Source organism: Sapajus apella, unplaced genomic scaffold (assembly GCF_009761245.1).
Source record: "Sapajus apella isolate SASKATOON/1434 unplaced genomic scaffold, GSC_monkey_1.0 scaffold6, whole genome shotgun sequence".
Lineage (NCBI taxonomy): Eukaryota > Metazoa > Chordata > Mammalia > Primates > Cebidae > Sapajus > Sapajus apella.
The window spans coordinates 47257612-47282516 of record NW_022436946.1 but is presented as its reverse complement, the minus strand read 5'-3'; the positions used below and the strand labels follow the sequence as shown (position 1 = coordinate 47282516).

General features: G+C 32.6%; 1 protein-coding gene across 7 annotated transcripts in view; it reads left to right on the top strand.

Moving 5' to 3' along the window:
* The window catches only part of GRIK2 (glutamate ionotropic receptor kainate type subunit 2), a 728978-nt gene that overhangs the window by 698193 nt on the left and 5880 nt on the right, over positions 1 to 24905 (top strand). For 4 of the 7 annotated variants that reach the window (XM_032275168.1, XM_032275169.1, XM_032275170.1 and 1 more), the window contains one exon: positions 15985 to 16235. The exons of 1 other annotated variant lie outside the window; for it this stretch is intronic. In XM_032275168.1, the coding sequence (XP_032131059.1) occupies positions 15985 to 16235 (251 nt within the window). Of the gene's footprint in view, positions 1 to 15984; positions 16236 to 24454; positions 24542 to 24905 lie in introns of all 7 variants that reach the window. 2 more of the 7 variants (XM_032275172.1, XM_032275173.1) reach the window with 1 other exon arrangement.

Here is a 24905-nt window from a genome sequence, read left to right as displayed (position 1 = left end):
ATTCCCTCATCCATTACAAGTATGAGTTTGATCCTATAACGTGACTATTGTGAACAGTGCTGCAATGAGTAGTGAAGTGCAGACATCTCTTTACAATATGATTTCAAATCTTTTGAGTAAATGCCTAAAAGTAAAATTGCTGGATCATACGGTACTTTTACTTTTAGTTTTCTGAGGAGCATCCACACTGTTTTCCATGATGGTTGCACTAATTCACATTCCCACCAACAGTGTGCAAGGGTTTCCTTTTCTCTGCATCTTCACCAATACTAGTTAACTTTTGTCTTTTTTGTAATAACCATTCTAAACAGGTGTGAGGTGACATTTCATTGTGGTTTTAATTTGCCTTTCCCTAGTGATTAACAATGTTGAACATTTTTCCCCTTATTTCTGTTAGCCATTTCTGTGTTTTCTTTTAAGAAATGTGTATTCAGGTCCCTTGCTCATTTTTTAAAAAAATTCTTGCTCTCCACTTGTCTGAGTTTTTAATATAGTTTTGATTTAACATCTTATTGGGTGTGTGGCTTGCAAATGCTTTCTCACAATCTGTAGGTTGTCTCTTCATGCTGCTAATTTTTTTCCTTGCTTTGCAGAAGCTTTTAGTTTGATGTAATCCCATTTGCCTATTTTCGCTTTTGTTGCCTGCATTTTGGGTTCAAATCTAAAAAAAATATTGCCCAAATCAATGTTGTATAGTTTTTGCCCTATGTTTTCTTCTAGTACTTCTACAATTTCTGGCCTTTAAGTCTTAAATGCATTTTCAGTTGGCCTTTTTATGTGGTGTGATAAAAAGACCAAATTACATCTTCTGCTTGTGGATATTCAGTTTTTTCAACACTGTTTATTGAAGAGACTATCTTTTTTCCATTGTGTGTTCTTGATAGTTTCAACTTCTTTCTGGTTTAGGCTTGGGAGGATATAAGTGTCCAGGAATTTATCCATTTCTTCCAGGTTTACTGATTTATGTACATAGAGTTGTTTGTAGTGATCTCTGATGGTGGTTTCTATTTCTGTGGAATCTGTGGTGATAACCCCTTTACTGGTTTTTATTGCATCTATTTGATTATTCTCTCTTTTCTTTTTTATTAATCTGTCTAGTAGTCTATTTTGTTGATCTTTTCAAAAAACCAGCTCCTGGATTCATTGATTTTTTGAAGAGTTTTTATGTCCTGATCTCCTTCAGTTTTGCTCTTAGTTATTTCTTGTCTTCTGCTAGCTTTTGAGCTTTTTTGATCTTCCTCCTCTAGCTCTTTCAATTTGGATGATATGGTGTCCTTGCTTCTCATGTGGGCATTTATTCCTATAAATTTTCCTTTAGACACTGCTTTAAATGTGTCCCAGAGATTCTGGTACGTTGTGTCTTCACTCTCATTGGTTTAAAAAATATATATTTATTTCTCCCTTCATTTATCCAGTCAACATTCAAGACCCAGTTGTTCAGTTTCCATGAAGTTGTGCAGTTCTGAGTTAGTTTCTTAATTCTGAGTTCTAACTTGATTGCACTGTGGTCTGAGAGACTGTTATGATTTCTGTGGAATGATTTTTCCATTTGCTGAGGAGTGATTTACTTCCAATTATGTGGTCAGTTTTAGAGTAGGTGTGATGCGGTGCTGAGAAGAATGTGCATTCTGTGGATTTGGGGTGGAGAGTTCTGTAAATGTCTATTAGGTTTGCTTGGTCCTGGTCTGTGTTCAAGTCCTGGATATGCTTGTTAATTTTCTGTCTTGTTGATCTGTCTAATATTGACAGTAGAGAGTTAAAGTCTCCCCCTATTATTGTGTGGTAGTCTAAGTCTTTTTTTAGGTCTTTAGGAACTTGCTTTATGTATCTGGGTGCTCCTGTATTGGGTGCATATATATTTAGGATTGTTAGCTCTTCTTGTTGCATTGATACTTTTACCATTATGTAATGCCCTTCTTTGTCTCTTTTGATCTTTGTTGGTTTAAAGTCTATTTTATCAGAGACTAGGATTGCAACTCCTGCTTTTTTTTTTTTTTCTCTCCATTTGCTTGGTAGATCTTCCTTCATCCCTTTATTTTGAGGCTTTGTGTATCCTTGCATGTGAGATGGGTTTTCTGGATACAGCACACTGTTGGGTATTGACTTTTTATCCAATTTGCTAGTCTGTGTCTTTTGATTGGGGCATTTAGTCCATTTACATTTAGGGTTGATATTGTTATGTGTGAATTTGATACTGCCATTTTGATGCTAGCTTTATGTTTTGCCCATAAGTTGATGCATTATCTTCATTGTGTCAATGGTCTTTACCATTTGGTACATTTATGGAGTGGCTGGTACTGGTTGCTCCTTTCTATGTTTAGTGCTTCTTTCAGGAGCTCTTATAAGACAGGCCTGGTGGTTATGAAGTCTCTCAGCAGTTGCTTGTCCGTAAAGGGTTTTATTTCTCCTTCACTTATGAAGCTTAGTTGGGCTGGATACAAATTTCTAGGTTGAAAGCTGTTTTCTATAAGGATATTCAATATTGGCCCCCACTCTCTTCTGACTTATAGGGTTTCTGCTGAGAGATCTGCTGTGAGTCTGATGGGCTTTCCTTTGTGGGTAACCCAACCTTTCTCTGTGGCTGCCCTTAGCGTTTTTTCCTTCATTTCAACTCTGGTGCATCTGAAGATCATGTGCTTTGGCATTGCCCTTCTTGAGGAATATCTTTGTGGTGTTCTCTGTGTTTCCTGAATTTGATTGGTGGCCTGCCTTGCTTGGTTTGAGGAGTTCTCCTGGATAATATCCTGAAGAGTGTTTTCCAGCTTGGATTCATTCTCTCCATCACATTCAGGTATAACTATCAAACATAGATTAGGTCTTTTCACATAATCCTATATGTCTTGGAGGTTTGTTCATTTCTTTTCACTCTTTTTTCTCTAATCTTGCCTTCTCATTTTATTTCATTGATTTGATCTTCAACCTCTAATATCCTTTCTTCTGCTTGGTTGATTCGGCTATTGATAGTTGTGTGTGTTTCATGAAGTTCTTGTGCTGTGTTTTTCAGCTCCATCAAGTCATTTATATTCTTTTCTAAGTTGTTTATTCTACTTAGCATTTCATCTAACCTTTTTTCAAGGTTCTAAGTTTCTTTGCATTGGGTTAGCCCATGTTCTTTTAGCTCAGAGAAGTTTGTTATTACCCACTTTTTGAAGCCTGTTTCTGTCAATTCGTCAGATTCCTTCACCATCCAGCTTTGTTTCCTAGCTGGCGAGAAGTTGTGATCTCTTTGAGGAGGACAGGCATTCTGGTTTTGGGTGTTTTCATCCTTTTTGCACTGGTTTCTTCCTATCTTTGTGGCCTTATCTACCTGTGGTCTTTGTAGTTGGTGACTTTCTGATGGGGTCTGAGTGGACATCCTTTTTGTTGATTTTGAAGCTATTTCTTTCTGTTTATTAGTTTTCCTTTCAACAGTCAGGCCCCTCTGCTGCAGGACTGCTGGAGGTCCACTATAGGCCCTGCTTGCTTGGGGATCACCCACGGGGGCTGCAGAACAATAAGGATTTTTGCCAGTTTCTTCTTCTGTTATCTTTGTCCCAAAAGGGTACCTGCCAGATGTTGGCCTGAGCTCTCCTTTATGAGGTGTCTCTTTGGGTATACAAGAGTCAGGGAGCTGCTTGAGGAGACAGTCTGTCCCTTATAGGAGCTCAAGTACTGTGCTGGGAGCTCCGTTGTTCCGTATAGAACTGCTGGGCAGGTACATTTAAGTCTGCTGCAGTGGAACTCATAACCACCTCTTTTCCCAGGTGCTCTGTCCTAAGAAGGTCGGGCTTTACTTATAATTTCCTGATGTGCTGCTGCCTTTTTTCATGCTACCAGCAAGTAGGTAGTCTAGTCACAGTCTGCCAATAGAGGCATTGCTGAGCTGCCACGGGCTCTGCCAAGCTGCTATGTGAACTTCGCTGAGATCTTGTTTATAGAGATACAGTTAGAACTGCCTTGATATTGGAAGACTGCCTCAGTAATGTTGGATGCCCTTCCCCGCACTGAGCTGGACTGTCCTGGGTCCAGCTGCTCTTCCTGTGAAACTCTCAATCCAGAGCATTTCAGATTGCTTGTTTTGTGGAGTTGGTACCCGCTGAGCCAGATCACCTGTTTTCCTGTCTCAGCCCCCTCCCTTTCAGTTGAATGGGAGGCTCTGTGTCCCAGGCATTCCAGGCATCAGTTGAAACATCCAGCCTGATCTGTGTGAGTTTCTGTGTGCCAACCCATGGCACCAGCTGAAACAGCCATGCTAGAAACTCGTGGTGCTTTTTGGCCTGGGAGTCTCCTGGTGTGTGGGCAGTGAAAACTCATTTGGAAATATGGTGATCACTCACCTTCTGTATTGTTCTTGCTGGGAACTGCACTCCAGAGCTGTTCCTATTCGGCCATCTTGGATCTTCATGTGGAAGAAAATTTTCAACAATATTCTTTCAATCTATGAACATATCTTCCTATTTATTGTGTCTTCAATCTCTTTCAATAATGCTTTAGAGTTTTCAGTTCAATGCCTCTTTTCTCCTTCTGATTTTGTTTGAGTCTCCTCTCTTTCTGCCCTTAGTCTAGTAAAGGATTTGTCTATTTTGTTTATTTTTTCAAAATAAACTATTGGTTTTATTGATTTTTTCCTATGGTTTTTAAACTCTGATTTATTTCTGTTCCAATCTTTATAATTTACGTCTGCTAATGTTACAGTTTCGTTTGTTCTTTTTCTAGCTCCTTGAGGCATAATCTCAGGCTATTTGGGGTCTTTTTTTTCGGTAATTAAAGGTATTTGTTGCTATAAAGTTTCCTCATAGAACTGTTTTGCTGCATTCTGTCGGTTTTGATATATTGTTTTTCTATTGTCATTTTTCATATATTTTTTAACATTTATTTTGATTTTTTACTTGACCTATTATATGTTCAGGAGCATGTTTCAAAATTTCTACATACTTGTTAATTTTCCAGCATTTCTCTTGTTGCTGATTTCCAGTTTCATATTATTGCAGTCAGAAACAATGCTACGTATAATTTCAACCTCCTTGAATTTGTTAAGACTTGTTTAGTGGCCTAAAGTATGCCCTATCTTGGAGAATGTTACATGTACAGTTCAGAAGAAAGCCTATTCTACTGCTCTTGAATGGAAAGTCATATATATTTCTTTTAGGTTCATTCTGTATAAAGTTTTATTAGTCCGTTTTCACACTGATATAAAGAACTACCTGACACTGGGAAATTTATGAAGAAAAGAGTTTTACTTGACTCACAGTTCTGCAGGCTTAACAGGAAGCATGACTGGGAGGCTTCAGGAAACTTGCAGTCATGGCAGAATGCTAAGGAGAAGCAAGGACGTTTTACACATGGTGACAGGAGCAGGGGGGAAGTGTCACACTTTTAAACCATCAGATCTCGTGAAACTCACTATCATAAGAAAAGCTTGGGAGAAATCTGCCCCCATGATCCAATTACCTCCCGTTAGGTCCCTCCCTAAAATGTGGAGATTAGAAGTCTACATGAGATCTGGGTGGGGACAGAGCCAATCCATATCAAAAGTATAGTACAAACCCAGTATTTTCTTGTTAATTTGCTTTCTGATTGATTTATCTATTAATAAAAGTGGGGTATTGATGCCTTCTACTATTAATATAGTTCTATTTATTTATTCTTTCAGCCGATTAATATTTGTTTATATACTTAGGTGATTCAATGTTGGGTACCTGTATATTTACAATCATTATGTCCCCTTGATGAATTTACTACTTTATTGTTAAATAATGATCTTCTTTTTCTCTTATAAAAGTTTTTCACTTGAACTCTAAGTATAGCCATTACTGCTGACTTTTGGTTACCATGTGCATGGAATACCTTCTTCCATTGTTATGAATATTCTTAAAGCTAAAAAGAATCTCTTATAAACAACATATAATTTGATCTTTTAAGAAATACAGTCAGTCATTGTATGTATTTTGATTGAAGAATTCATTTATATTCAATGTTATTGATAGGTAAGGGGTTACTCTTTCAATTTTTATTCAATGCTTTTTAAATAAAGCATTACTTATTTGCATTTCTTTTATGGCATACGATATGGAGCATCTTGTCATATGCTGTCTTGGTATTTGTGTATTTTCTTTGATGAGGTGTTTATTAAGGTCTTTTATCCATTTTGTAGTGGGGTTGTTTATTATGGCCGTGTTTAAGAGTTCTTTGCATTTTTAGCTAATTATTTATTAGGTTTATCTTTAGAAAATATCTTTATTATCTTGATACCACATGATTTTTAACTTCTCTCCTCTTGTTTCTACATGAACAATGCAATTTATAGTTGACTAAATTCTTCCATGGTCCTGATATCTTGTACCTCATTCTGTCCTTTAAATCTAGAAGAAGTGAACAAAATGGATTTGAGATGCTCTCACTATCATTTTCCTTTCCCATATATACATTTCCAAATGGAATGTATATGAGAAAAGAAGAGAGATAAGTAAGGAAAATGTAGCAAAAATAAAAGAAGAGTTATCATTCTTACTCATGTTATCAAATAGAAGTAATCTTTTTTGCTTACCATTCCCGAAGACTAAGTTATTATAGTTTCATTTGTCACATAATTCTGTAAGACATTACCCTTTATGTTTGTAAAACCTTGCTCAATTTTATATATTCTTTTTTATACTGAAAACTCTAGGAAGGCAGAGGTCATGGTTATATTGTTCACAATTATATACTTAGGATCTAGTAACTGTGCTAAGTAATATTTGTGTCCTTAATGATTAATAGTGAGATAGTAGGGGTAAAAATTGATTCATATATGGTCTTGCCATTAGGACACTCATAGTATCTTCTTAATGGAGAAAAAGGTATTTTAAAAAATGAAATAATATATACCAAATAGTATATCAGAGTATATACAAATATGCTATGGTTCTAAAAGAGAGAGATTCTGTGTATCTTTGTGTCAGCCTAGGAAAAATGTGTAAAGAAATGAAAAGATCAGCATAAGAGATTTATCTTGATGAAAGTTCAACTCGAAAATTGGAAGAAGAGTGAAAAAAGGTCACCCCTGGAGAGGAAAATTCAACTTGTTTGTATTGTTATCAGGTTAGATATAGGCGGAAGAGCATAAATTCAGAAAATAAATGATATGGTTTAGCTCTGTGTCCCCACTCAAATCTCATCTTGAATTATACTCCCGTAATTCCCATGTATTGTAGGAGAGAGCTTGTGGGAGATAATGGCATCATGGGAGTGGTTTCCCCTATACTGTTCTCATGGTAGTGAATAAGTCTCATGAGATCTGATGGTTTTATTAGGAGTTTCTGCTTCTGCATCTTCCTCATTTTTCTCTTGCTGCTGCCATGTAATAAGTGCCTTTTGCCTCCCACCATGATTCTGTGGCCTCCCCAGCCATGTGAAATGTAAGTCCAATTAAACCTCTTTTTCTCCCAGTCTCAGGTATGTCTTTATCAGCAGTGTGAAAACGAACTAATACAGAAAGCTTGAAATAGATTAAAAAAAAAAAAAGAAGAAATTGTATGACCTAGTTAGGAATTAGTATTTTACCTGATAGCTCAAGAGCACCATTACAAAATTTTCAGCAAGGTAATGATTGAACAGATATGCAATGTGAAAAGATTATTAAGTATCATAAAGATTTGTCCACTTTTATCTGATATGTACCATTTTGTGATTAAGATGTTATGGATTGATATATTCTTAAAGGTGAATTTACTTTTTTTGTATCTTTATCATTTTTGCTCATGAATTTCTTATACGTCTATAAAATTAAAGCCTTTCAATGGTATACCTATGTGTTAGTCATTTTTCACACTGCTGATAAAGACATAACCAAGACTGGGAAGAAAACTAGGCTTAATTGACTCGTAGTTCCACATGGTTGGCTAGGCCTCACAATCACAGCAGAAGTTTACATGGTGGTGGCAAGAGAGAATGTGAAAGAAGTAAAAGTGGAAACCCCTTATAAAACCATCAGATCTCATGAGACTTATTCACTACCTTGAGAACTGTATGGGAGAAACTGCCCCTATTATTTAATTATCTCCCACCAGGTTTCTCTCACGACATGTGGGATATATGGGATTACAATTCAAGATGAGATTTGGGTGGGGACACAGAGCCAAACCAAAGCAACCTTCAAAAGAAAATATAAGGAGTGATGAGAATAACTGTACCCCACTTTAGCTGCTCTTAAAAGAAAGTTAGAAATGGGCCCATGAAATGTTTAATTGCTACATAATAAATGCTTCACTTTATATAAATATATTCTAATTATTGGAGATAATTATTAGATATAGATTACATACAATTATAGATACAGTTGGCTAAGTAATTCAAATTGCTGAAGATAAAATTGCAAGAATGCATGAAAAATTATTAGGTAATTATTATGTTACTTTTGTATGCGTGCATTCATTCCATAAATATTTTATGCTTATTGTGTACCAGGTATTACACTAACAAAATAAATGCCACCCCTGCCTATTGGGATCAATAAATATTAATCAAATAATCAGGGTACTTTTTAGTTTAAACTGAGGCAAGTTCTACAGAGGAAAAGAAAAAGATATTATGATATTGTATAAAAGAATTATTGACTAAATAAAATATCAAACTAATATATAGTGATTAAATAAGCATAAGAATTTGTAAACTTTTTTGTCACCACATTTTCTAGGTGGTCAATACAAGAAGTGTGAAATAAGCCTGCTTATTAATGCTATGTATTCTATTAAATTTAAGAAGAGCTTGAGAAGAAGTCCAATACTAAAATTCTAATGACATATTTTAGCTATAGTTGATCATTTTTTGAATTCATCAGGTTATTTTATAAACATTTATTTAATGCTTACTATGTGATACGCACTACATTAATGCTTAATGAAATAGGTGAGTAAGGGATGGTTGCTAACCTACCTGAGAGGTAGTCTGATCTGGTCTTAAGCCAATACTTAAACTGATTTCAAGTTTGGGGTATGTTTTGGAAACACTTAACAGACTGAACTTTTTCAAAATAGGGGAATAACTAAAGCATTATTAGAGTTTTTTGAGGCAAGTCCCTGGAATGTTATATGACTAATGATTATGTTATAATCTCATATCCACAAGGCATGTATATTAGTATATTTCAAACAATGCATAGTATATTGGAGTAATGACAAGCTAGAAGAAATGTCATATTATTAGTAGTCTACTTCATAAAAATATTTTTCCAGACCCAAAGGGAGCAACTAGTACCAGACCACTGCCTTATTCTAGGTTATATACAGCATGTAATATAATATAATTATAATATCTGAATAACTAATGAATACAAAATTAAAGAAACAAATGTCCTTTAGGAGGTGGCCAGGGAAGATATGTCATATGAAAGAAGCAATACCCAGTAAGCCCTTTAGACTTTTAACTACATGTATGAAGGATTTGAGTTCTAATAAGGAAGAACAAAACATCTTTTTATTATTTCTTAAAAATTGGTTTCATCAATTTCAATACACAGATATATTTAAATAGTTCTTATAACTCTTGTCCCACAAAAATATCTTGCAAAGAGACTTTGAAGCCATCTGTGGAAATGTGTTTCAATACAAGCAGTTTGCTGTGAATTCTTATGAAGCACACGGAGCAATAGAAGAAAATGAGAGTCCACAAAAAAAAAAAAAAAATGATAAGCTCTGAGTTCACAATGTATAAATTCCAAGGCAGAAAGAAGACTACATAGGGTCAGACAGAAAAATCTAACCAAGGGACAACATATTTTCAACAGAGAAAACACATGTAATAACAATAGTAATTGCTACCTAAGGTTATCTTACCTTACAAGTATTAGTAGTAATTATTGTTTCTAAAGCAGTACAAATTGAATTTAAAAGAAAAGAATTTATGGGGACATTAATAAGCAAGAGGGAAAAATTCTTCCTGACAATAAATTTAAACATTACAAACAAATTTTATTTAATATGTTCTGTTCATTCCTTTAGTAGATACATGGAAGCCTTTATTTTGCTAATGTATAATGTGAATTTGCATGAGATGTATTTGATATATAGTGTTTTTCAAGATTACTTGAACAAGTAATCTTTTAAAAATCAAACAGATGTACACTTACCAAAAGCAGAAGGGCATGTGGGAATATCCAGCTTGGGAAATATTCTTGTATAGAAAGCAAGAATGGTTTTGTTTCTGATGCTTGTAATTGATTAAGATATACAGAAGCTTGATTTGAAAGTAAAGAAACATTTGAAAGGCTGAATGAGAGGTTACCAGAATGTAAGATAATGCAATTTCAGCATGTTAAATATAGAATACTTGATTTCAGTATATATTTTTAAATATAGCATAATGTGATTTCAGCATGATCATTATTGAACAATTTGCTGTGCAATCTTTTTTTTTTTGGGGGATGGAGTTTCACTCTTGTTACCCAGGCTGGAGTGCAATGGCAGGATTTCGGCTCACTGCAACCTCCACTTCCTGGGTTCGAGCAATTATCCTGCCTCAGCCTCCTGAATAGCTGGGATTACAGGCGTGCACCAAAATGCCCAGCTAATTTTTTGTACTTTTACTAGAGAAAGGGTTTCACCATGTTGACCAGGATGGTCTCGATCTCTTGACCTGGCGATCCCCCCGCCTCGGCCTCCCAAAGTGCTGGGATTACAGGTGTAAGCCACCGTGCAATCTTTAAAGAAAAGTTATTTATCAATCAATAAGCCTCCCTCAGAGTTAAAAGAAATGCTAACTGCATTTATTTTATTATTTCTGTATTATCTAGATGTAATGAAATAAGATAAATAGAAAAATGTTGGTCTATAAAATTGAGAGTTTGTACAGAATAGTAAAAAGGCAATAGAATAAGTAAATCAATATATTGTATATGGTAGACTTAGACTTTAAAATTAAGTGTTTAGAACTACCTGTGCATTTCATTCTACAAGTAAGCTTCTTAGAATGATAGAGAGGAAAGAAAGGAGGCAGGAAAAAGGGGTAAGGGAAAGAATGATAGAGGGAGAAGGGAGAGAAGAGCAGGAGAGGGAAGTGGAAGTTAGGGAAGGAAGGGGAAGGAAACAGAATAAGATATAAAAAGGACAGGAAAGGTAGAGAAAAACGAAAGAGAGGACAGAAGAATGAAGAAGTAGAGAGGGAGAAAGGGAGGAAAGTAGGGAGGAAAGTAGGGAGGAAGGAAAGGAAGGGAAAAAGGGAAGAAGGAAAAAGGAAGGAAGGAAGAAAGGAAGGGAGAGAAAGAAGGTAGGAATAACTCAATTTAATAAATCCAGCAAGTTATATTTGAAATATTTGGTGAGATTTGTGTTCACTGTTTATAATAATCACAGTTTAATCTCTTAAAGAGTTTTAATCTATGTCTTGGGAGAGATTCTCATGAAATCACAATATTACATAAAAATATTTGATAAAAATTTAATATAAAAGGGACACTTAGAGACAATAATTTGATTGTTGAGGAAATTCTGGCTTGATACTTGTGTAGTTTTTATGTACCCATCTAACGCTGTCATTGTATGTGACTTAAAACTGCCTCTATACATCCTTTGAGGGCTCATTTTGAGTATCAGGTCTTATACATCTGACATATGAAGAGGCTTCACTATGCAGTAAACATATGTACCATGACTGCCTGCCTGCCTTCCTTTCTTCCTTCCTTCCTTCCTTCCTTTATTCCTTCTTTCCTTCTTTCCTTTCCCTGTCTGTTTGCAAGCAGATCTATGCAAATGGGATCTTTCAGCAATTTGCAGAAAGATCATTTTACAAACATATCAGTTCCTTACTGTCTGTATGGAGAATTTGTTTAAATAACTACAGAAAGGCCCACTGAGAGCAGTAATATAAAAAGAACCAAAGCTCAGATATTGGAGTGAAGATTCCAACCAAATTTGGCTTTAAAAGTGTTTGGCTTATCCTGAATCTTCTTTTAAATAATTTATTTGACAACATTTTAAATGTGCAAATTTTAGATAAAATATGTCATAGGATCTCACAAAAAGTGAAAATATATGGTCACCCTATGACCATATATTCTCAGAAGGTTTTTAGTAAAACTGAAACTGAAGGCCATCTGTCTATTTGGAGTGTTGCAGTTTTCCAGATTTTTTGTCTATCTTCCTGCATTCATTTATTGTTATTTGCCCTCTTAACAGTCTGAAAATTGACTCTAAGTTACAATAATGCATGTTATCATACACACATTTAAATTTTCTTTAGTTGTTTTCTAATTAAACCTAGAGGCCTCTTGAAAAAATATATTTCTTGAAGGCAACCTTAAAGTATGACTTCTAAGCTTCTCTCAGTTGAAATTCAATACCATCAGTTCTTTGTTTGCCAGCATATGGATTGTTGTGGGAGTTTGGACTTGAGAGAAACTGTCTCTATTTACATAATTAATGATTGTTCACTTCATTAGAGCTAAGTGCATGGCTGTTCATGTCACTAGAAGAATGGAAGATACTTTCATTCTTTGGTCTTAGTGTGTCCCTGAGGTTTTTCAACTAGCTGAAATTTCAGTCCACATTTGACTTCAACTGTCATATTTGTAGAAATACTTCCAAAGGAGCATCAAATTATGTATTAAGGAAGTAATAATTCATTTTTAAATTACTGGTCCTTTAAAAAATGTTTAAACTAGATCAATGATGGAATGACAAGTAAAACATGTCAGTGATTTATTGGCATTGATTATATTCCCTATATTATTTCACTCTGTTAAAAGCCTAATAAGACCATTAGCTTTGTATATTTGATTCAAATCAAATATCATTTAAACATTCCCATGTTCATTAAAGCAAGTGTGCTGAGGTTTGCTAGCAATGGGAAATTTGGATATTCACAATAATGCTGGAAATAGGAAATCTGGCAAGAAATCAAGAGGTGTCCATCATTTGCTGAAAAGTAGGTTGCCTTTGTTTATTTGTCTTGTTTTGTTCTTGAGAGTATAATGAAGAATATTGTGTTTGAAGATACTGAAATAGACATCCCAATGCAGTTGGTGCATATAGTGAGTTGGCAATAAAATTATATTATTTCTATGGTTCTCAAAGTGAGAAATGAGCTCTCACAAAATATTTAGGTGGATTAGGAATTTTCTATATTTGAATGTCTACTTTCCAAGTAATCACCCTCCCCAAATCTTACTTAAAATTATATTCATGGAAAAGAAATTACAGGCTGGGCACCGTGGCTCATGCCTGTAATCCTAGTACTTTGGGAGTCCATGGTGGGTGGATTGCTTGAGCTTAGGAGGTCAAGACCAGCTTGGGCAACATGGTGAATCCCCATCTGTATTAAAAATACAGATGCGGTGGCTGGTGCCTGTCATCCTAGCTACTCAGGATGCTGAGGCAGGGGAAATCACTTGAGCCCAAGAGGCGGCGATTGCAGTGAGCCATGATCCTACCTGCTACTAAAGTGAAATCTTCCTCCTAAGACACTATACTGAACATTCCATTTTTTTGTGTGTACAAATTCACCCATACTGTTTCCCTGTTTGCAGAAAAATACTGAACATTTCAGGTTTTATTCAATATTGCCTGTAATTTAGTTTGGATTTATATGTGTCTACATCTATACATCTCTTTTAGTGAGAGAAGGCAATGTAAAAGTAGAAAGACGAGAATCATAGAATGTAAGTAACCTGTTGAAAAAGTTGGAGAAATGAAGATCTACCAAACCCAACTGGAGAGCTGTTTTTTTAACAATCTTTTATCTATTCAGAAGCTGTAGATGTGTATGTTTCTCTACATTTTTTACAGCTTTCCTAAATAAGGGCATTGGTCATTTCTATAAGTAGAAATTATAATTTCTACCATTTCACTCCAGCCTGGGTGAAAGAGCGAGACTGTCTACAAACAAAACAAAACAAAACAAAACAAAACAAAACAAAACAAAACCAAACCAGGCAAGAAAAGAAATTACAAGTTTCAGGTGTGGCCATTATCACAAATATTATTAGCACAAGATTTCTTGCATATACTGTTTCTAATTTCATCATTCTATAGATTATAGAATTCTATAGAAGCCTATACAATTGATCTTGCAGCTGGTGCCAGGCTAGATACAGCAAATTAATAAATACAGAATAGTCAAACAAAATTACCTTAGTTTATGGTGTTTTATTACATATCACAGAGACTCAAGGACCATGTTATTGCTCTGACATTACGTTAAAATGCTTTTGATGAGTTATTATGCTCCTTAGAATATGCAAACATTTGTTGAGAACCTATTATTTGAAAATCATTGAGAATTCAGACAGATGGATATTTATTTAGTGTTCTTTAGTGTTTATTCTAACGGAGGTAGATACTCATCTGCATTAGATATTACATAAGTGATATTTTGGCTAATTCATTAACCAGAAACATATAAAAATATTGAAGCACACGCATCTTTCTACATCTGTTGAATAAATGAATGGATGGATGGATGGATGGACTGATTGGATAGACTGACAGATTGATATTCTCCATACCAAAAAGCTTGTAATGTACTTAGAAAAATAGGCCATATCCCCACCGGTAAATAATAATACCAGGGAACCTAGGCTGAATGCCCAGTAAGTGAGTGACAAAGATAGAAATTAGTATAAAGTGGGCTAATGTATTGAAATCAGAAGTGGTTGAGGGGGAGAATTTACACTGAACATTGGTGTTAGATTAGTATTTTAAGAGCACAGGGAAAAAACTGAGAAGCAGAAATTCTTCCAGTATACTTAAGCGTTATTGCATAATGAAAAGAAAATATTTGACTTCTAATTATAGAAATGACCAATGCCCTTATTTAGGAAAGCTGTAAAAAATGTAGAGAAGCCATACACATCTACAGCTTCTGAATAGATAAAAGATTATATTAAAGAAACAGCTCTCCAGTTGGGTTTGGTAGATCTTCATTTCTCCAACTTTTTCAACAGGTTACTTACATTCTATGATTCTCATCTTTCTACTTTCACATTGCCTTCTCTTACTAAAAGAGATGATGTATAGATGTAGACACATATAAATCAAAACAAAATTACAGGCAATATTGAATAAAACCTGAAATGTTTAGCATTTTTCTGCAAACAGGGAAACAGTATGGGTGAATTTGTACACAAAAAAATGGAATGTTCAGTATAGTGTCTTAGGAAGAAGATTTCACTTTAGTAGTAGGCTATTTCTGGGTGAGATAAAGCAATAAAACCAATCCCTTGGAACATGTGTAGAAAAATGCATATGCTTCTATATTTTTATATGTTTACAGCCAAAGAATTAGCAAAGATATTACTTATCATGTAATATCTAATGCACTTCCACTTAGCATAAACACTAAATTTTATTTATATTATTGCCTCCACTGGGGAAAAAATTGTCTTTTAATGAATAAACTGATAACCCCCCAGATTTTTACAATATCAGGCTGTAAGCCCCTTGATTTATAAAGTAAATTACCATAGTGACTAAAAATTATCCAAGTCTATACAACCTGTGACTTCTGATATGCACATCACATAACAGATATGAGTGCCCATTATCTGCAAAGGAGAAGGTACCATTGAATAAAGCTTATTATTAACGGTTTCCTTAAATTACTGCATTTAATCTTGAGAAACACCATTTTTTTCACAAGTTTTCTAAAAATAGAGATAGCTGTTTTATCAGTGCTCTGGTTTCAGTGTATAATAATTTGTAGATATGAATGAAACATCTTTGTACTCTATCTATTTCCCTTTGCAGATTATTTCTTACTATTTTCCGAGGCTGTGAGCCGAGTCCACCATTTAGAAGACATAGTCTTTCTTAAAACAAAATTCATTTAATCCCTCAATAGCTAGCAAAGCTATCCACTTTAATCATCTTATTAAATGTCTATGCCTTTTTCTTTTCTACTTGTTTTTCTCTTCTGAAAAAACATTGGCACAGTTTGAAGCATTTTGAAAAATCCCTGCCCTCCTCTCATCTTGCTAACCTTTAATTATGAAATTCCAGGTTCTTTGAATAGTTAACATAACTTCTCCTTTCTTAGGTTCTCCATATCGAGACAAGATTACTATAGCAATTCTTCAGCTGCAAGAGGAAGGCAAGCTGCATATGATGAAGGAGAAATGGTGGAGGGGCAATGGTTGCCCAGAAGAGGAGAGCAAAGAGGCCAGCGCCCTGGGGGTTCAGAATATTGGTGGCATCTTCATTGTTCTGGCAGCCGGCTTGGTGCTTTCAGTTTTTGTGGCAGTGGGAGAATTTTTATACAAATCCAAAAAAAACGCTCAATTGGAAAAGGTAAATGTTACTTTTTTACAGTTTAAATTTAAAACATTATTTGTTGTTATATTAAAACACAAACCAAAAGATTTTTTATTTTACCAACACCAAATAAGGATAATGCTTAGAACTATTGCTCCAAATTGTCTGTCATTCATTATATAACAAAATATAATGACTCATGATCACCTTTATGATTTTTAATTTAGTTGTAATATGTTTAATTGTAGCCAGCTTCAGGACAAATAGCTATTTCTACTCTTATTAGAGACTGAAAAAAAAAAAAAAAAAAAAAAAAAAAAACTTTTGTGGCTTGAAGTTCATTGTGGCTTACTGATGAGATATAGTTAATTGAGTAAAAATTAGAAACTGTAATATGAAAGAAAAAATAATCTGCAGATTAAAAAAGAGGTTTTATATACAACATGGGTTAACAGTTTCAATTTAAAGAGCAAGTTTTCATTTGAATAGCTTTAGTCCAATACATTTCTAGTTTAAGGAAGATGTTAGCTTTCATAGGAGAAATTAGTTAATTTTCTATATTAATGAGTTTGTGAAAATGTTATATTTTCTTTTTCCCATTTAATAGTATTCTTAATTGGTTATTTATTTTTTTACACGGGAGACCTTCTAAAAATATGTATAAACTTCAAAAATATTGAGGCTATTGCTATATTTTGCATTTAATGCAGGTAGTCATTTGCATAAATGTTTTTGGTATTATCCTTGAAAAATTTGTCGCCTCATTCAGATTCCATATTTCTAATGCTATAATTTCCTCATTTCTATAAATATGAGGAAGACTAGAAAAAGAACCCTTTCAGAGTCTACATGATACTTTTTGTATGCAAATTAATTGATCTGGATATGAAAAAAACTAACATTTTGAAGTCTTCTAGTATATTATTTACTCTTGTGTGTAAACACCTCTTTTGTTTTTGATAAAACTCACTATATTTTAGACTTTGACCACTGTGGCAGAGTGAGATGATATAATCTTTAATATTTAAGAGGTTTATGAGCTTTTATTGCTAAATGTAAAGAGCAGAAAAGTGGTATTTTGAAAATAATGCCATACAGGAATACAAGGTAAATATATTTTTCCAATATTCTTTGTCGTGTTTGCACCTTTAATATTATTTTTGAAAATAAAAATCCTCCTTTGTATCTAGTAACTTATATCATAATTATTTATCCTTCCTGCAGTCAGAATTTTGGATACAGTATTTCTACATTTTTGCTTGATTATAGTACTTGACACTAGGGAGTGTTTTCATAAGTGTATATTCTTATAACCTCATTTTGTCTATGACTAAAATAACTAAAGTTTTTGAAGAATTCAGACAATAACGTGATTTGTTTTCACAAAACATTCAGGATTGTTATTTATGCTGGCTTGGCTAAATCAAATATTGGTTGCATTTATGTGTCTAAGTAACTTTTTATGTTATAACTATTTCTAAAGTGTCAAAATGAATTTTGCAATTAAGTCTGAAGAACTAACAAAAGAAGAAATATTAACTCATTAATTATCATTTTCAGTATTTGTTAATAAATGTGATATTTCCTATGTTAATGCATAATATAAGAATGAATATCATAGAAGAAATATGGGTTTTCTGCTTGGAATCTCAAATTATCCATATGTAATAATTTTCTTAAAGTTAGATCAGTATTAAAATAAAATGAATTAGTCTCTTGATGATATATGGCATTCTATTGTACGTACCTGTATGTATCCCGTTCATTTGGTTTATCTAGGCTGTATCTCTAGCACAATTTTGTTTTGCAAGTATTTGTTTAAAACAAAACAAAGAATGTGATGATTTAATTTTGTAATATAATGTGCATCATTGCTATTATGTTCAAGTTAAGTTGAAATTTTCAGATATTACCCAGATCTCTTGATTACCCAGATCTCTTGTTCTGTGGATCTATATGACCTCCTAAAAATTAAAAAATAAAATTAATGTACCTTTTCAAACTGAAACAATGAAACATTAACATTACACTAGAAAGAAATAACTGAGTGGATATTACATGAGCATGCTAGTCACACACAGCAGTGCTTTGCACACTGTCTCTACATAGCTTCCACAATGAAATCCAGATTTCTTAGATTAGCAGATGAGACCGTGTCAGACCTGTCCCTGTCCACTGCTGTAGTTTTACCTTTTGTTCCTCTTCAATTTGCACCTTTACCATAGCCACACTACATTTTAACTCTCACTTTCCCAAGATCATATTCTTCTTTTTGACTGGAGCAAATGTTATCTGTTATTCTAACTTGCAAACTCTCACAAACACTTTGTATTAGGCATTTAAAATGAGACATTAGCTAGTCCAGAAAGCTTTTCCGAATCAAAAGATATAATGACAGATCATAGCTTGTTTCTAAGAATTGGAAGTATGTTTTCATTTCCTACTGTAATGAAAAAAAATTGTGACTCATCTATTTTATCATTTTACTTAGTTTATTTCAGGTACTGTGATAATCTAAAAACATATATCTCCTTTTGAGAAAGAAGGGAAGATCCTTTCCCATTTCAAACCATTTCCTGCATTAAGTCTAGATATCTTCACTCTGTGCACCCCTAGGCACATCTCCATTATCCCTTTAACACTATTTTATTCATATTCTTTGTTTTTGTGTGTGGGTACCTTTTCACCTATTAAATTCTTCATGCCATTAGGACAAAGACCTAATATTTTTTGTTTGTCTCTGCAAGGCCTCAAATAGTGCCTGGTGGCCTAATATCTCTCTCTCTTTCTATGTACTATCATCTATCTATCTATCTATCTATCTATCTATCTATCTATCTATCTATCATCTATCTATCATCTATCTACCTATCGTTTAAATTAAGAATGAAGTTGACTGCAGTAACCTTTTAAAAGAGTATCATAAAGAAAAAAATATTTTTCTATATAATTCAAAATGGCAAATCAAATAATTATGGGTTCATTGGAAATGACTCATTTTATTTGTTGTGATAAATAAGGTTCTTAGGCTCAATTCTTCATTTTTCTTGAGAAAATTTAGGTTAATTTATATGGCTGTTTAACACATTACTTAATTTATTAAAATTAGCTGTAAGATAGTCTTGGATCTTGTCATATGTTTGAGAACATACAGAAATTCAGCTGACTTTTACTTATCATACTTGCATCTTTAACCTAGTTTTCTTAAGTTTCAAAAATAAGATAAACACTTGTGAGATCAATTATTTACTCAATACATATTTATTTACTGAGAAATAAATCTACAATGAATTGTGTTTTGCCCTTTGAAGGTAAGCACAAGTGTGTTGGTAACTAAATAGTTTATCAGATATATATGAAGTTTAGTTGAATGTGAACTTTGTGAATAAAATTGATAAATAATGAATATGTTGTCTTACTTTTAATGATAATGTTCAAATTATAATATATTAATTTATAGATAAAAACAAAATGCTTTTTATAACGCATATTGTAAATGTTAGTGAAAACAAATAGCTCTTGATGATGATAGCCTTTCTTATAAGTTGTTGGATAATTAAGATTAATATGCAAATGTTTCTTTTTCAAATGAGAGCAGGTTAAAAATAAAAACAGAAAATAATGTTGAAATATATGGACCTTAAAACGCTTTAAAAATGGAAATTGCATTCCTTTCAGATAACCAAAAGATGGTGTATCATAATTTTTGTAAACATGGATTTAATTGTGATGTAATTATTAATGCATCAAGGACACATTGCTTTTTATTTATTCAAACTTTTAAAATACTCCAAAACCTTTCTCATCTGAATATGCCTGAAAATGTAACTAATCAACACATGCATTTTATAATTAATTTACTTTTTGCCTTACCTTTTCTTTGATTTTAAATATATTTCTACTGAAGTTTCGCTGAGAAAGAAATTGAAGAAATTGTTGTGTATCTGAGACAATTATAACATTTTAGATTTGGTTGAAAGGTTTTGTTTCCCTCTTCTAAGACTTACTTCTGGCTGTAACAAGCTGCTTATATACTGAGTTATGTTTTTCCTGGTAATATTTATAATATGTTGGCTTTGTGAGCAAGAATTTTAAGATATAATAATTTAAATTTTTGGTAAACTATTTTATAATATTAAGAATGATTATGCTTAAAATTATGCATTTCTTAAATATTTGAATATGTCTGCTTTTAACAGACATACATAATTTTTCTTTTTTTTTAGGTTTTCAGCAAGAACAGCAACATAACTTCTATAGTTTGATATCTTTTCATGTGATTTGTATATAAAAATATTTTCCCCATGTATTTGAAAATGTATTTACTTTTACAAATTGTTTCTATTGAACTGTCTGAATATAAATTATTGAGTTTCCTGACATAAAAGAATCTTAAAGCCAAAAGTATTCCTTCTCTTATTACTTACGTGTAAACTAAGTAAATATCTCTCAGAAATTTAAAAAATGTATATATGAATTACTGGTCAGATACTGAATTTGTGTAATAGGTATCTCATCTTGAACACACATAGATTTTTAAATCTATGTGATATTGTTGTTTTTTAGGATGTAGTCTATTTTGGTCAATGTAGTTGTTTTTATTATAGAACACTGGCAAATTTGGTCTAAGACAATCTCTAAATAATTACATTTTTCCAGTGCACTGATAGCTCAAAAATTTTCTTGAGGGCACATAGAATGTTCTTCAGTGTATAGTTGAATAACAAATGTAGAAGACAGATATAAATCAGCGTCGTAGAAGCACGAATGAGCAAAACATTTCAATTTGGGGGATGATAAGAAAAAAATCAGAGGGTTTAGTTTAAACCTGCAGGACTAGGGAATCCTATTTGAAAGGTTATTTATAAGGAAACCATGTAGCAAAGCCAGCTGGTTCTATATTTCATGGAAACAGAAGAATAAAAACAGGTTGTTCACAGATACCTACATGTAAGCTGCCGTTAAAATTTTAAATAATTAGTTCTAACAGGAGCAATGCCTTTTAAAAGAATATACTTTTTTTGTGTAAGGTATAGGAATGCAAACAGTATTATAAATTATCTGTAAATATTTCATGTCAATATTTATGTTTTTCCCAGCAATGCCCATTTAGGAACCATAAGATATCTATAATTTTTATTAATTACATTTGATGTAAGAAATTGTAGCTGCATTTAACTTTACAGAAGTTAAAAGTTCTAAGTAAATTTTCAGTGTAAAAAATTATAGCTGTGAAGTGTGTCGTTCTTCAGAAGTTAAAAACTATAAATAAACTTGGACAAATAGTCCATTTTGTGTTTTAATATTACTGCCTTTCTTTGAGAGCTAAGTCTTTCAATTTCCATTAATGACTCACGTAAGGACAAATTGGAGGAATTTTTAAAATGTCTCCACGTATAAATATAAAATACTCTACTTTGAAATGAGGCCAATCTTCATTTTAATAACTGGTCTACTTCCAAATCAGCTAAAGGATTTTCAGGTCATTTGTTAATGATAATACATATTCTTTGTATATCCACAAATGATTGTTTTTAATTAAAATTATAGCTTGATAGATAATTTTACCACTTTATTTTTATAAATGACTTTACTTTTTAAAGTGTAATACTGCTTTTTAATGCAAAACTACCCTGAGAATCACGCAAATATTATTATCTATATAGTGCAGATGAGGATAATAAGTGTCTCAATGGTCAAGTTGTTTTTCAAGGTCAAAGATGCCGAGTCTAACATTGTTTCAGCCATATCAAGCTGTACAGAATGGAGGCAGAATATTTACCTATTCTTCTTTCTCCTTAAAGTTGGACTAAGGAAATATGTGGATTAGGAGTTTGAATTAGATAAACCGATTATGGGCTTTGGTCATAAGCAGCCTAATAATTTTACTTTCGTAGATAGTAAGTATGAGTTTTGGAATTAAAAAGACTTGGAAGCATAACTCAGCTTTGTTTAACTTTAGATAAAATTACTTAGCCTTTCTTCTTTCTAAATAAATAAATGAAGCAATGAATAAACAAATAAGTTATGAATACATAAGAAAAGTGTTCTAAGAATTAATTAAGATAGTTAATATACATAGAGGGCTCTTTTGCAGATAGCTGACTTATAACAAGCAGCTCTTTTAAAAATAATATCCTTATTAGTATTTGTAAAGCTGGTACATTTTTAACTGCTGCACCTTAGGAAAAGAGAATTTTCCAGCAATTACATATTAGTTATTTGGATGCTACTCTTAAAAAAATAATTGTATCATTATGACTACTAGCAAAAATGTGATGATTAATATTGCTTTTTCTAAAAATGCATTGCAAGCTATATTGACTAAAATTGTGTTGATTCTTGTTAGACCTCCATTTATTGATTTTTTTTTTACTAGCGTAAATAGGAAAAATTAAAAAATGTATAATGATCCTCAAATTTTCTCTGTCTCATTGTATTTGCAAATATGAAGATATTGAGTAACTGTTTCTGTAATAGTAAAGGTTTCTGAGAATATTTTAATCTTTGATTATATTTATCATTGTAAAATTATCCAGGCTAAAGCATAACATGATTTCTAATTTAATTCTCTAAGAAAGATATGTATTTCTTCTGGCCTTATAATTTTTTTCTGTCTGCTTTATAATTTAGTATTCAAAAATTAATATTTAGTAAGAATAGAGTCCAGGTAAAAAGCTCCACTGAGAATGAAATTATCATTAATGAGGCAGGCTAATACGATAAAGCTTTCATAGATGAAAATCAAGATAATAGGGTTTCTGTCCTAGCTCTGACTAGTTAGTAACTTAACTTCATAAGTTTTAATTTTCTAGCTGTAAAATTACAGTGATTAATGAATAGGATCATGATAGTTGCTACACATAAAGTTACTTTTGACTACAGAATAGCTTCCGTAAATAATAAAATAATTTTAAAAAGGTAGCTGCTTAACTGAATATCAAGATCAAGGTTATATATATTATTTAACTTGAGTGATTTAACCGGTCATTTTTCATCTTAGGTCAATTCATACTTCTGATGTATAGCATTAACTGATGTTTTTAAAAGGCTGCCAATCAAAATTGTTATATTCAAAAGAAGAAAATTAATGGGTCACATTAAATGACATTTATTTTCCTTATTTAACACACCAATATTATGTAAGATATTATATATTATATCCTATAAATATTTTATTCTATGTTATGATTTGCTTATTATCTGATGTGGTAGGATAATTTTCTGCAATTAATCACAGTGATTGTTGTGATTTGTCTCCATCACATATGACTTAATAATTCTTGGTCAAATGGCCTACAGAGTCAGAAATTAATTAGCAAGTGTCTAAGAATATGTATTATATAATCCATAATTAGTTAACAAATAATTTAAATGACAAACACAAACTAAAAGGTTGGTTGATGTGTGCTAGAATACATTAGGCCATTGAAGTACAATGGTATCTCAGGGATATCATTGATAGAAATAGCTCAAATTTTGGTATGGCTGCTAGTAGGTCAGGTAGAGACTGTATGCGGAATTAGTTAGGAATTATCCTGAATGAATACTAAAATACCATTTAGTTATTTTATACTATCAAAATACAGGCCAGCAAGATATATAAAATAGGATTCTCTCTTTAAAATAAATATTAAATGAAGGCTTGAAAGTAACGTATTTTAGGATATTTCTTGATCAATGAATACATGTATTAAAAAAAAGAGTGATGAGCATAAAAGTTAAATCAAGCTGGTTATTTTTCTTCAGATACTGTGTCTTTTTAAAAATAAATATATTGCTAAATACTATGGTTTTACCTTTAAAAATGAAGCTAAATATGTCAGTGATCAATGTGGAGCATGATTTCAGCTACATTTCTAATATAAAAGAAATCTATGCTTCTCCAAGTGCTGTCATATCATCTTATTATAAAAATATATCTTTTAATTAGGAAGTTAAGCTATAAAGAATAAATATTCTGTAACATCAGCAATGATATTCTTGAAAACATTTATCTGTGAACTATTTATGTATTTTCTTATTACTCTCAAAATACAAAATAGAGCTCTTAACAAAAAGAGCTCTATAAAAAAGGCAATGTAAATATAGCCACGTTCATACTATGAAGATTTCCAGATCGACATTGTTTCAAGAATTAGAGTTTTGTAAATATAAATTGCCTCATTAAATATAATGAATTTTATAAAGCGTTTTACTAATTTAAATGCAATTATACATGCTAACAGCTCAAAGATTTAAATTTTCATTTTCAGGAATCTTCTATTTGGTTAGTGCCACCATACCATCCAGACACTGTTTAGTAATCTTTTGAAACTTACTAAAAGAGGTTTTTAATAATGGTTAGTATCCTTGTGCCTTTCTTTTTTCTTTTTGTAGTCTGTTATATTAATGTGGAGAAACATTTTTATTGTTGTTTTCACCCTAAGGAACTTACCTTATTTATTGACACAGTACATGGGTTTCCACCCCTAAGGAGTGATTTAAAAAGCAAGATAGTTCTTTTTCTCTCTCTTCTTCCGCTCCAACTTTCCCCTCTCCTCTTCTCTCCTCTTGCCTCCCTCTCCTTCTTCTCCCTCCTTCCTTCCTCTATTTCTTTCTTTCCGTTTCTCTTTTTCTTTCTTCCTTCCTTCCTTTCTTTCTTCCTTTCTTCTCTCTCTCTTTCTTTCTTTCTTTCTTTCTTTCTTTCTTTCTTTCTTTCTTTCT